The 14,700-nt window shown below is 34.9% G+C and overlaps 1 protein-coding gene across 12 annotated transcripts; it reads right to left on the minus strand.

Moving 5' to 3' along the window:
* Positions 1-1,627: 1,627 nt before the first annotated feature.
* On the minus strand, positions 1,628-7,704 carry LOC140180336 (uncharacterized). Of its 12 annotated transcripts, none has more exons than XM_072220835.1 (11): positions 7,256-7,704; positions 6,371-6,439; positions 5,867-5,982; positions 5,479-5,532; positions 5,039-5,097; positions 4,714-4,800; positions 3,569-4,594; positions 2,545-2,606; positions 2,397-2,442; positions 2,107-2,140; positions 1,628-2,019 (listed from the first exon to the last, which is right to left on the minus strand). In XM_072220835.1, exons 4-7 carry the CDS (start codon positions 5,492-5,494, stop codon positions 4,247-4,249), a joined length of 510 nt encoding a protein of 169 aa, XP_072076936.1. In that variant the 5' UTR covers positions 5,495-5,532; positions 5,867-5,982; positions 6,371-6,439; positions 7,256-7,704; the 3' UTR covers positions 1,628-2,019; positions 2,107-2,140; positions 2,397-2,442; positions 2,545-2,606; positions 3,569-4,246. The 12 variants fall into 12 exon arrangements, with proteins under 12 accessions (XP_072076936.1, XP_072076931.1, XP_072076930.1 ...); XM_072220830.1 differs by lacking the exon at positions 2,397-2,442 and having other exon boundaries at positions 2,506-2,606; positions 5,479-5,595; positions 6,371-6,434; positions 7,256-7,329; positions 7,492-7,682; XM_072220829.1 differs by lacking the exon at positions 2,397-2,442 and having other exon boundaries at positions 2,506-2,606; positions 5,479-5,595; positions 7,256-7,329; positions 7,492-7,682.
* Between the last annotated feature and the right edge of the window lie 6,996 nt (positions 7,705-14,700).

Below are 14,700 nucleotides of genomic sequence, written 5' to 3' on the forward strand. Positions count from 1 at the left end.
ATATGCCTCCTAAACCTGAGCTTAAACCACTACCATCATCCCTGAAATATGCATTTCTGGGAGAAGGTGACACTTTTTCGGTGATCATAAGCTCTGCTTTAAGTCCACAGGAAGAGAAAGCACTAATTCAAGTGCTAAGGACACACAAGACAGCTCTTGGGTGGTCCATAAGTGATCTTAAAGGCATTAGCCCAGCAAGATGCATGCACAAGATCCTATTGGAGGATGATGCTAAGCCAGTGGTTCAACCACAGAGGCAGCTAAATCCAACTATGAAGGAGGTGGTGCAGAAAGAGGTCACTAAGTTACTAGAGGCTGGGATTATTTATCCTATTTCTGATAGCCCCTGGGTAAGCCCTGTCCAAGTTGTACCCAAAAAGGGAGGCATGACAGTGGTTCACAATGAAAAGAATGAACTGGTTCCTACAAGAACAGTTACAGGGTGGCGAATGTGTATCGACTACAGAAGGCTCAATACAGCCACCCGAAAGGATCATTTTCCTTTACCATTCATAGACCAGATGCTAGAGAGACTAGCAGGTCATGACTATTACTGCTTTTTGGATGGCTATTCAGGTTACAACCAAATTGCAGTGGATCCTCAAGACCAAGAGAAAATAGTATTCACATGTCCTTCTGGAGTATTTGCCTACAGAAGGATGCCTTTTGGTCTGTGCAATGCACCTGCAACTTTTCAGAGGTGCATGCGCTCTATCTTCTCTGATATGGTAGAAAAATTTCTGGAAGTCTTCATGGATGACTTTTCAGTATTAGGAGACTCATTCAGCTCATGTCTTGACCATTTAGCACTTGTTCTGAAAAGATGCCAAGAGACCAACCTAGTTTTAAACTGGGAAAAATGTCACTTTATGGTGACTGAAGGAATTGTCCTTGGGCATAAATTTTCAAACAAGGGAATAGAGGTGGATCAAGCTAAAGTGGAGGTAATTGAAAAATTACCACCACCCACTACAAAAAAACTTGGTAATTATGGCGGTTTTTTAGGGTTATTACGGCGGTTTGAACCGCCATTATTACCTTGAATGGCGACTAAGAAAAACCGCTAGAATTCTAAGCGCCATTTGGTTATTACGGCGGTTTTTTAACAGGTTAAAACGGCGGTTAAAACTGCCGTTATTTCCGAATAAAACGGCGTTTTTTTGGTTGGTTAAAACGGCGGTTCAAACCACCGTTATTTCCGGAAAAAATGGCGTTTTTAAATTGGTTAAAACAGCGGTTCAAACCGCCGTTATTTCCGGATAAAACAACATTTTTTTGGTTGGTTAAAACGGCGGTTCAAACCGCCGTTATTTCCGGAAAAAATGGCATTTTTTTGTTGATTAAAACGGCGGTTCAAACCGTCATTATTTTTAGATAAAATGGTATTTTTTAATTGGTTAAAACGACATTTGAAACCGACATTTTTATCGAGTTAAAATGGCATTTCATGTTTAAAATGACATTCATAAACTGCTGTTTTTACTGAATAAAAATGACATTTTTTATCGTTTAAAAATGAATTTTTAACTATTATTTTTACCACGTGAAACAAACAATTTTTTGTTTAAAATTTTACAATAACAAAAAATTAAACCCATAAACAAAATATTACCTAACTCAAATAAAATATCAAACATAATATATAACTTTTTTTATTAGTTTTAGAAATCAAAAGTAATAATTTCTATACAAATAATTAAGCAAATTATATCCACTAACTATTACTTTTTCTATACAAATAATTAAGCAAATTATATCCACTAACTATTACTTTGAGAAGTATTAGCATAGGCATGCAAAAAAAGGAGCTCGAAGGACATGAGCTGTGAGCTAAAAAGTTGACTTCTGGCATCATAATATTTCTAGTAGCATTGGCATGAGCTCGAGAAATTAACCCACCAGAATTCCTAGTCTCCAAAGAACTTTCCTTGACTTTCCACTGATTTTAAACCTCTTCAAATTCTTGTCTTGAAGAACCTTCTTTATAGCCACAGTTTCACCAGTCCCCAAGCAATACCCCTGAACAACAAAACACAGAAAATTTTAACCATAGTATATATAGCATATAGATATTATAAAATGCTTAAGCTTCCCAAGTTTAGATACCAAATGTCCAGATAGATTAGAGTTATCAAGATTCCTGCAAAAAGTAACACAAGATGATCAATTTAAAAAAAATGTCAATGGAACACTAACTACTTCATTCAACTTAAAATTCATAATGTCTATTTCCAATCACACAAAAACCTAAAGCATCCTACAAGACATACAACTAAGAATAAATAATACAGAAACTTAAAGCATCATTCGATCATTACAGCATTTAAGTATCAAAATTCTACCTACTAGTTTGTCAGATTAAAGTTTAGAATGTAATGAGTCACAGTAAGCATCACCTTTCATGGAATAAGAGTAACCTTTCTTCACAAACTAAACCAAGCTCTGCAAATATATAAGATGGACAAGTTATACAATGGGCTGAGAAATAAATTAACAAGGTGCTACCTTGTAATAAAGAAGCTAAAGAAAGTGCAAGAGGCATGCTTTCATCCAAGTCCTGAGTCCCACATTCTGTAATCACCCTATGAAGAACAGCTAGCAAGAGCCTGCAACAAATTCAACTATTTAACTCAAATTCATAGTAGAACAAATGCAATATTTGCATCAAGGACATTTTACTCTATGGATAACCATGAGTTCCAAGAACCCAATCAAGAACAAGACTTTACCTACAAAACAAGACTTTTTAATATTTTTGTGATAACCTTTCTAGTTCCTGTGAATGGAATCATGATAACCAAAATCAATAAAAAAAAAAGCCATCACCAGAATCTTCAGGTGTGAATATCAATCACTTTCTTCAGAATTTGAGAAGCAAACAAAAAAATAAAAATAAAAAAACAGAAAAAAAAGAGGAAGTAGCATCATTAAATTCTAATCGCTAGTGAAGCCTCCATTGGAATTGATATTGTTAAAGAATTTAGGAGGTCAAGCTTCCATGTATTGACCCTTTCCTATTAACGATTTTGTAGATCAGAAGAGTCTTGGACATTAGCCTTATGATTTTTTTTTTTCTTTTTGTATGGATACATAACAAAATATTTCAGAAAAAAATGAATATATCAAATTTCTAGGTCTATCTTTTCTCTAGTATTATATCCATAATGTGTTAATTGTTATGTTCATTTAGTAGAGATGATAGCCAAATACCTTAAAGAAGCAATGGTGTTGGAAGAAGGGGAAGACCTCATAACTAAGACAAAAGAATGAAGCTACTAAAGGTGTTTGAGATTTGAAGGTTCACCATGATTGCCTTGCTGCATTTATCAAGTTTCTTAAATAGATAAAGTTGTTCTCCACTCCTTTTTAAAAATATTATTCCATCAAATTAATAAATAATACAATACTCCAGTTTCAATAACAACTTAAAGGACACTTAGAAATTTTTTTGCCCCGAGCACTCCCCGTTTAAATTTATAAAATATATATACTTTATTATCTAGAATAAGCTAACCTTGGTTGACCAATTGTATTCTATGTCGATCTAACTGAATTATTCACTACTTACTTGGTTTAATTTGATTGTTAGCTTTCACGCCTAAAATATGTTCCTAGCCAATGCCAGTAGCTTGTCAAGGTCCCAAAAGTTGATGATGCACTTGTCAAAGTCTTTTTCTACTGATAACAAACTGAGTAAATTGAGTATATATATATATATTTTGTAGCACGATAAAAGTTTGGTAAGAACAACAATCATATCATAATTGACGGCTTCATCAAATGTGAACATGTATATATATATATATATATGTATAGTGGTAGTGCTAGCTAGCTATATCTCTTTCTAAACAATTGATTAGATTAAATGGGGCCAGACTAATTACGTATGTAGATATCATATATATGGTCTCAAAAAACTAGCTGATGAGCTATATATAGATAACATAAATATTCTTCTTCATGTTTATATGAATGTGAATTCTTCAAAAGGGATATGAACAACATTGAATGGTCCTTGTGTTAGTTGGTTATTTAAAAATATTAGGCTTATATATGCTAGTTAGGACGGTAAATAAAGTCAACTAATCTATGTTAGTTGTGCATATGGACCAAGTGGAATAAGAAGGATCCAATTGGAGATGAATGAGAAAATTTAAGAAATACTACTAGCTGAATTTTGTCAGCAGCCCCAGAAAAATACTACCAGAACCAGGTCGAATCTGCAAAGTTCAAACATAATGTACCTTCAAATATTAAAAGGTAACAACAAATCAAATAGATAAATATACCAAAATTGAAGAATCTTACCCGATTGAGATAAGTAACCTTTCACCAAAATTGAAAAATATAACCAAAATTGAGATAAATATACCAAAATTGAAAAATATAACCAAAATTGAAGAATCAGCTGCCCCAATTGTTGATTCCTGCACCCTTCTACATAGAATAAGGTTAATCCATTCCCAACACTAATAGCCATATAATATATTAAGAAAATGCAATAACTAAGAGTAACCTGGTACTCAGAAAATTGGCCTTTCACAAATCTAAGAACCAAACTTGTCTTCCCTACTCCCATGTCCCCAAGAAGTACCTGCCAGATCATTAATCATTATTCATCACCTGATTATTCAGGCTTGCCTCTTTTTCTAATGATATTGATAAAAGTATATAAAATTGTAATATAATTATTTATGAACTAAGCTTATTTACCTCTTTTTTTTTCAGGTAGTTTTTACCGTCTCTAAAGCATATGATCGGCAACATACTATGTGGAGCTGTTTCAATTCTTAAGACATCCTGAAATAGTGTGCATACGAACAAATGAAAGAGGCAAAAAATATTTCCGAGCCCACCGATCACACAGTAAGATGATATCTTAGAGAGCTACGATAATCAGAGCACTATTTCATTTTAACTTTAACTAATACAATATGAGGCATCATAAAACAAGACATCAAAATAGAATAACATGAAATGAATTCAATTAACAATCATCATTCCTACCAACAAAGAAGTATGAAGTGAATATACTTACAAGGTCTACATTTGAGTTCAATGCTATAGACGGCATAGAGAACCATGGCGGCAAGTCAACTACAGCATGTATCACATACCAATTAAATCACCAAATCAGAAGGATTGAAGAAAAAATAAAGGTTACTACTCACTCTCAAGAAATACTATCTAAGATGTACATTTCAATGCTCCACAAATTTGAGATCAAATAAGAAATACTGGTTCTTCCAAATCAAATAATATTATATCCTACTTTTCAAAATTAACATTGGTCATCAGTTAAAACTAAACTGATAAAATACTTTCATGAGTAAAGGCTAAACTCCATAATATGTAAGTGGAATCAAAATTTATACTCCATTAATGAACTAGTTGACAATTGAAGACGATCATAATCACACTGCAATGGAAAAACATTAGTTGATAACATAAAGTAAACTTTTAAATAACCAAAATTACCTCTTAAGAAGATCATAGTTATCACCTGGATAATCGGAGAATCAGGTTCCAGTTCTGTCATAAAAGCATTGATAAGGGCAGAATTTAGTTGAAGCATTTCATCAGGCATGTTGTGTGCTAGTAAAATAAAAATGAATTCACATAGAAAAATATATTAGTTATACATGGAGAAATTCACATAGATTTTATCAATAGAAAGGGTGTCTAATGAAATTTTCTTTTAGGAGTCAAATCAAACTCTAAATCTTTTTATCAATAGAAAGGGTGTCTAAAGTCTCCATTAAATCTAAATTACTGCTGATGCTAACTAAACTTCCAAATATATTAATACTCCTCCTTCTCCTTCTAAAGTTCAACATGAAGGAATAGGAGATTATAAGGGTCACACCTGAAATGGGATTGAATGAAGAAAGGGGTCTCCAGACTTGCCATATTCTTTGGCAGCAGATTCCTGAAGCAATCTCGACCACGGTTGCCCTTGTCCCACGTCACCAAAATTTAAAGCTTTCAATAAAACAATCCACCACATAGTAAGATATAAAGCATGAGCTTTCATATTAAGAATAAATGAAAAATTAAAAATTACAAGCAACATTAGAAGTACCAAATTATATCAAATCAAATGAAATAAAAGAAAAGGACATAATCATTATCAGAAGTGAATTGTTGAATAGCAAAACAGAACATTTATAATGTAAGAATGGAAACAAATAAATAATCATGGATTCACTTTTTTTTTCTTTTTTGGAAGAATTAAAGCAAATTTGATATGGATAGACAAGAATATTCACAGTTAGTGTTGCCAACTTCATGAACAAATAGAACAATTATCAAGAATTTAAAGAATGTACTCTACAATTTACATCTGAAAAGAATTTGATTGTTAACCTACTTTTTCGGGACTATGATGCATTTGCTTTAGCATAGGATGCCATGTTATTGATTGCTGCATTCACCTTCTCTAGTAAAATAAAGAAAAGAGAAAAGAATTTAAAACCTGCTGGATTGCTCCAAGAGATTTTCATTTAAAAACCAGAAGTAATGAAAAAAAATTGAAAGGATTTAACAATGACAACTAAATTTTTCATTTTTCTTTCTCTGAGCATGCAATTTACACAGATGTTAAGATGAACTCAAATTACTTAAGATGACAAGGAATCTAGTTCACTTATAGTAACATGGAACATGTTGGTGAACTCAGTTATTCAAGGCAAGACCAAATACTAGAAATTGACATGACCAAGTGCACCAAAAGCTATGTAGAATTGATTTTTCATAAGATCCAATTATATTCTTGCAATTATATTATATTACATACATGCATATAGAAAGAAAATCAGGCAAGTGTTTCAACTTTCAATTACCAAATCAAATATCAAAACATGACATAAGACCTCCTACTTCAGCAAACAAAAATACTCGGAAGGAATTATCCGCCTAATTTTATATTGCACAGATCTTCTATAATATCAAAATTTAATAATATTTTCAAAATATTTTTAAGCTAATAAGGTATTCCGGTTAGATTTTTGAGTGAATTTTTTTCATCTACTTTGACTAAACTAAACCACTCTATATAATTGTGATGATCCTATACCTTTAGTAATACTGATATTATATATCTAAGAGCAATTTTACAGAAAGGTTAATCTGATGTTAGAAAATTTTATCAAAAGCCTAGAAATCAAGGAAATTAAATGCTTAATTTGATAGTAAGCAAAAGCAAACAACAATTGATATTAAATTTCAGAAAAAAGTGAAAAGAAGAACGGAAGACCTAATGTGGCGCTGGCGGATCAGGACCTTGGCATGGTGGATTGACTTGGCCATGCCGGCCTTGAAGAGAAGAGTCTGGAGGTGGTGCTCGAGGAAGTTCTCAACGGTGAGAGCAAGGACGTAATCACAAACGTGAAGAGAAAGCGGAATCAAAATGTAGAAGCTCGCAGCAACAATGTTGTTGCGGCAGCGAGGTGATGAACGAAGCAGCAAGGGAGATGAGAGGCGATGGCTAACCTTTAGATCGAAGCCAGAACAAGATCATAGAAGCTCATTGGAGGCAGCGGCGAGGAGATGAACGATGGCAGTGAACGGCGAGGAGATTCTAGTCGGAGAACGCCGCTGAGGAGATCCTTGCTACAGATCGCGCGCGGAGTAGATCCCAGTGGTAACGTCGTTACCTTACAAAGACACAGTGCGTTAGTTTTGCAATTAGGGTTGGAATCAGATAGAATGCGTGACTACGTGGATTTTTTTAAATAATGGACCCAAATAATGGCGGTTTTAAACCGCCAAAATCATCAAAAACCGCCATTTTGCGCACATTAATTACGGCAATAACATAATACGCCATAGTATCTGAATATTATGGCGGATATATCAGAATGCCATATTATTAATGCCCTTTTAAGATCTTTTTATTGTAGTGACCTGCCAATGTTAAGGCAATCAGAAGCTTTCTGGGGGATTGATGAGAAAACTTTTGCGTGGTCTAGAAATTTGCGGATAAATCCTCGTTGCAAGTATAGTTTCTAAACCTTCAAAAGTCCTTTCATACAAACGTTTTGGTTGTCACAAGTAACAAACCCCTTAAAATTGATAACCGAGTATTTAAACCTCGGGTCGTCTTCTCAAGGAATTGCAGGGAAGAATGTTCTTATTATTGGTTATGAAGATTGTAAATTGGGGGTTTTGGAAGTAAGGTGGGAATATATTATATGACAAGTAAAATAAAATAATAATAATAAAATCTCTTGGCATGGTATAAGAAATTGGAAGTCCAGACTTAGTTATCCTTATCAATAACAATGAAAGTCGAATCTTAATTCCACTTGGTCAACCTTTACTAAAATAAAGGAAAGTCAAGGGACTAATTAGTTTGATCTTCGAATCCTATTTATTTCCTAAGAAAAGGTTGGGATTATTGAAGCTCAATTCAATTAGCAAAGATAACAGTTATCAATTATGCTGTTGAGTTGGATAATTCCTGAGTTACTGATTTCTTAACCAAAATCAATAGGGAGAATATCTAAATTAAATTAAAAGCATTCATGTAAATAAAGCAATCAAACTACGTCTAAACATAAATTCAAGTCATAACATGGAAAGGTTCATAAGCCAATTGGACAACATATCTAATACAAGCATTGAAGCATCTAAAAGTAAAAAGAGAAATATAAAGTAAAAAGAATGTTGAACCTGGGATTTAGAGGCACTCCTAAAACTAAGAGAAATCCTAAATCCTAATCCTAAGAGAGAGGAGAGAACCTCTCTCTAAAAACTACATCTACTCCTAAAATTGTGAATGTGAGAGCCTCCTTATGAATGGATGCATTCTCCCACTTTATAGCCTCTAATCTGTATTTTTTGGGCCGCAAACTGGGTCGAAAACAGCCCGGAAATTGCTGGAGAAGAATTCAAAAACGCTGATTTCCGTCACTACGATGCGGCCGCATGGATCACGCAGTCACGTCGCCTAGCCTCAGGGGAACTATAAGATATTATATATCAAATCGAAGCCCCGGACGTTAGCTTTCCAACGCAACTAGAACCGCGTCGTTTGGACCTCTGTAGCTAAAGTTATAGCCGTCTGAGTGCAAAGAGGTCAGGCTGGACAGCTTAGCAACTTCTTCATCTTCTTGTATTCCTTCCACTTTTGCATGCTTCCTTTCCATCCTCCAAGTCATTCCTGTCCTATAATATCTGAAAACACTTAACACACATATCAAGGCATCTAATGGTGATAAGAAAGGATTAATAATAAGCAAATATAAGATCAAAGAAGCATGTTTTCAATCAAAGCACATAATTAGGAAGGCAAATGTAAAACCATGCAAATAGTATGAATAAGTGGGTAAAGAGTAGATAAAAACCACTCAATTGAGCACAAGATAAACCATAAATAGTGGTTTATCAACCTCCCCACACTTAAACACTAGCATGTCCTGATGCTAAGCTCAAGAGAAACTATAAAGATGAAGAGGAATGGTAGGATGTATGAAATGCAACCTATCTATATGAATGCAACTACATGCAAAATGTTTCTACCTACTTGGTTAAAAGTGAATAAGCTCTTTAAGACAAACATAAACCAGATTTCACTAATTCAAGTCATACAATAAAAGCAAATAAACTTGTAAGAAGATAGCTCATGAAAGCAGGGAACATAGAATTAAGCACTGAACCCTTACTGGTAGTGTATATCACTCTAGTCTCTCAAGTGTATAGGGTTAATCACTCTACTCTTCTCTTAATCATGATTTCTAAACCTTGTTTTTCATCTAACCAATCAACAAATATTTAATGTACTAATGCAAACATCATGAGGTCTTTTCAGGGTTGTAATGGGGTTGAGGTAAAGGTAAGGGTATATATATAAGGCTAAGTGAGCTAGTAAAGTGAATCCTTGATTAGTCTAAGATCTCACCTAACATATATATACTTTATACAATTTTAAAATACTTTTCCTAACTACCCAAATTTTTCCCACTTTTGTATTACATGCTCATGTATCAAACTTATTTTCGAATTTTGTCCCATGTGCATTGATTCTTTGCATTTGGGGTAATATATTTTTTTTTTCATTTTTCTTTTCTTCTTCTCTTTTTTTTGTATCCCCTTATTTAATTACTTAATATATTTTTCTTCAATGCACATGGTAATTTAATTATTTTGATTTCACATGAGCATGCTTCCCAAATTTTCAAATAACTTATTCAATTTAATTCCCTACTTTTTCATATCATCCCATGTTCCCATAAAATTTCCCACACTTAAATTTTACACAATATCTATCTTAAGCTAACCAAGGATTCAACTTGGGATTCTTATTTTTTTTTTTCTGCTTAAGGCTAGTAATGTGGTTATAAAACAGAAGGGATTTAAAAGCTCAAGGGGGCTAACAAGGGTGATGTAAAAGGTAGGCTAATTTTAGGATAAGTAAGCTAAAATCAAACAATGGCCTCAATCATATGCAATCATGTAAATACACTAAATATTGGACATATAGAATGGAACAAAAAAATAGATTACAATCATAGAGAAGGAAACACACAAGAATAAAATATTTATGGTTAAATAATGTAACCATATAAATAAGCTCAAATCTCACAGGTTGTGTGTTCTTTAGCTCAAAAACCATGTTCCAAATACAACTTTAAACAAGTTTTAACATAAATTTTTTTTTTTAAATTAGTGAAATGCTATAAAATTTCTTGAAAAAGAAAATATTACTTCAACCAAGTAGTAACTAAATGCATAAAATCAAATAAACATGCAATTAAATATGCAAATGCAACAACTAACAAGAAAAAATAAAACATTGGTGTTTGAGATAGGAAGGTACTAACCCACGGAGATCAGGATCGACCTCCCCACACTTAAAGATTGCACCGTCCTCGGTGCATGCTGAGATGTGCAAGTGGACGGGTTATTTTAACTGTTGCTTTTCTCTAAAGATTGTGCAGATGGACTTGTCTGTCTCCCCATGTAAACGTCTTCCGGGTCTCTTCCTGGTGGCCATCCTGAAAGAAAAAGGAAAGAAAGGTAACCCAATAATAGAGATAACAAAAATAAATGAAGTATGGTTGGGTTAATGCCAAATGAAAAGGACTCATTTACATGGTAGCTACAACATGTAAGTGAGAAAACAATAGAAGCCATGGCATACCAGTGGTACAGAATATGCAACAATGGGGAAGAGAGTGGGGAAGAAAAGATAATATAAATTAAAAATCAATACAAAAGTAATACAGGTATAAAAGATTGGCATTGGTTTAAATAATATTACCTAACCAGAATAAAACAAGTCATAAGCACCAAGATAATACCAGAAAAGAAATAATAGTTGAATAAGAATATTTGAACACCAATGGTAAAATAATAAATTTAGAAAAATAAAAATATGCAATGAATGAAAGTATGCAAATAAATAAAATAAAATAAAATGAGAGGGAAAAAGGAGGAAAAGAAGAAAAACAAAGTGGGAAAGGAGGGAGAAGGAAGAAATTTGGATTAGAAAAGAGAAGATAAGAAAATTGGCACTAATCTGGATAGGTTGTGCGACGCTGGCGACACGGTCGCGTGGGTGACGCGGTCTCGTGGTGCGCGATAAGGTTGGGTGATGCGGATGCGTGGGGCACGCGATCGCGTGACTTGATTTGTGCTAGTAGCGCGAGTGCAGCCTCGCGGTCGCACAACTCTCTGTTCAAAATTCAGTATTGCCAAAATCTAGGGTGACGCGGTCGCGTGGTTGACGCGATCGCGCGGGTGGCCTTATTTCCAATATGACGTGGCCGCGTGGGTGACGCGTTCACGTGGCAGGGCTTGTGCTACTAGCACGGGTCCAGCCCAACTCCAGCTTAACTTTCTGCCATACATCATTTTTACGCCGATTTCAGGTCACGCGGCCACGTGGATGACGCGGTCGCGTGGGAGGCCATTATTCCCATATGACGTGGTCGCGTGGGGTGATTTATGCCATTGGCACGCCTCCAGCGCTGCTCCTGCAAAACTCTCTGTTCATATTAATATTGTCTCCCATCTCCTTGCGACGCGGACGCGTCGCTGATGCGGTCGCGTCGCGTGCTCGCTTTTTTTTTTTTGGATAATCTGAAAAAAGATGCAGAATACAGTGTTAATGCAAAACTCTAGGTTCAATATAATAAAATAAAATAAAACTCGAAAACAAATAAATAAAAATGAAAAATGAACGATCATACCATGGTGGGTTGTCTCCCACCTAGCACTTTTAGTTAAAGTCCTTAAGTTGGACATTTGGTGAGCTTCCTGTTATGGTGGCTTATGTTTGAACTCATCCAGGAATCTCCACCAATGTTTGTGATTTCAGTAACCTCCGGGGTCCCAAACTAGGCGCAGAAAGCCTTCAAGTAAGTTAAAGCAAGTGATCAGGCCCCAATTGTGGTGATTGATAGAATGGATTCCGGGGTCCCAGACCGTGCCTTTGCACCCGTCTTTTGGTTGAGCAATATTGTTCACTCCGGGTGGCAAGCAGTCTGAATTCTCACGTAAGCGGCCAAACAACTTCCTAGACCCATTCAGTTGAGCTTTATACCAACCTTTGCGTTTAAACTTAAAGCTTCCAACCATAATGAACCTTGCAGGACAGTTCTTACCACTGACCATCTTCCTCCTACTCTTAATGCCACAAAGAGTTCTAAGTTGACCATCCGTCTCTAGTAGCCCATATTCAAGTGGAATTAGAAAGCTAAGGGATATGAATTTTACCCACTTGAATGTTGTGAAGGATGATGGCAACTTAGGGGGAGGTGTTTTTAATGAAATTGCAAGCTCCACTCCCTTGTGCTCTTCTCTGATAATTACCACCTCTTTGCAAACTTCTTTAATTTCAACCTCTTCCTCTTGGTAGCTTTCTTCCAATTCAATCTCCTCTTCATTGCTTTCCAAGGGCATGGGAGGTTGTGCTTCTTCTTCTTGAATCTCCATCTCTTGATCAACCTCTTCCAAGTCTTCAACTGTGATATGCCTTGGAGGTTGTACACCCTCCTCAGCATCAATTTCAAACGTCTTGGAAGGGGTTCTATGACTAGACTTTCCCATGGTGGTTCTGCATCTCCTAAGTCTTCAACCCACTCTTCTTCTTGAATAATGACAGCTTCTTCTACTTGTTCTAGCACGAATTCATTCTCTGTCTTATCCACTGGAGTTTCTGGTATCTCCTTCATGCTACGCTCTTCGTTAGACTGTTCACATGGGGCTGTGGCTGATCCTTGTGTATTTGAGCGCCTAGAAACCCATTGAATTACTACTTGCTCTAGTTGTCGAATGGTTGCCTGAAATCGATCCACTGTTTCCTTGAAACGATCCTTTGTCTCTTGATGCACTCGGCTTTCATAAATAGGATAATAGTACTCTTGGATTGATGGATATGGAGATGATGAATATTGAAGTGGTGATTCTTGTGAGTAATTGGGTTGGAATTGGGGTGGTTCTATATATGGTTCATATGGCTCATAAGGTTGCTGGTATGGTGGTTGAGGGTTAGGGTCATATGGAGGTGAATGGCGGAAAGGGGCTTGTGAGTTTGGTGGTCCAAAGTTATGTTAAGGAAAGGATTCATAGGCATATGGTGGTGGTTGTTGATAGTCCATTGGAGGTGGTTGTTGCCATGAGGATTGATCAAGTCCTTGTGGCTCCTCCCATCTTTGATTGTTCCAACCTTGATGCCTGTTCTCATTGTAATTTCTTCTTCCTGCAACATAATTGTAACCAGACTCATAGCCAAAGGGGTGAGAGTTCATAGTAGTAAATAAAAATAAAAACAAATTAAAATTAAAAGGTTATTTAAATTTTGAATTTGAAAATTAAATTTTGAAATTTGAAATTTGAAAAAAAAATTTTAATTTGAATTTTAAAAAAAAATTTTAATTTTGAATTTTGAAATTTGACTTTTGAAATAAGATAAGATAAGATAAAAATTTTAAAATAAAAATCAATAACCTCTTAATTTAATAAAAAAATAAAAATAAAAACAAATCAAAAAGCAAATATTTACAATAACCAATAATAAGGCACATGTTTGCAATTCCCCGGCAACGGCGCCATTTTGTTGAGAGAACTTTTGCGTGGTCTAGAAATTTGTGGATAAATCCTCGTTGCAAGTATAGTTTCTAAACCTTCAAAAGTCCTTTCATACAAACGTTTTGGTTGTCACAAGTAACAAACCCCTTAAAATTGATAACCGCGTATTTAAACCTCGGGTCGTCTTCTCAAGGAATTGCAGGGAAGTATGTTCTTATTATTGGTTATGAAGATTGTAAATTGGGGGTTTTGGAAGTAAGGTGGGAATATGTTATATGACAAGTAAAATAAAACAATAATAATAAAATCTCTTGGCAGGGTATAAGAAATTGGAAGTCCAGACTTAGTTATCCTTATCAATAACAATGAAAGTCGAATCTTAATTCCACTTGGTCAACCTTTACTAAAATAATGGAAAGTCAAGGGACTAATTAGTTTGATCTTCGAATCCTATTTATTTCCTAAGAAAAGTTTGGGATTATTGAAGCTCAATTCAATTAGCAATGAGAATAGTTATCAATTATGCTGTTGAGTTGGATAATTCCTGAGTTACTGATTTCTTAACCAAAATCAAAGAGAGAATATCTAAATTAAATTAAAAGCATTCATGTAAATAAAGCAATCAAACTACGTCTAAACATAAATTCAAGTCATAACATTGAAAGG

Source organism: Arachis hypogaea, chromosome 16, assembly GCF_003086295.3.
Source record: "Arachis hypogaea cultivar Tifrunner chromosome 16, arahy.Tifrunner.gnm2.J5K5, whole genome shotgun sequence".
Lineage (NCBI taxonomy): Eukaryota > Viridiplantae > Streptophyta > Magnoliopsida > Fabales > Fabaceae > Arachis > Arachis hypogaea.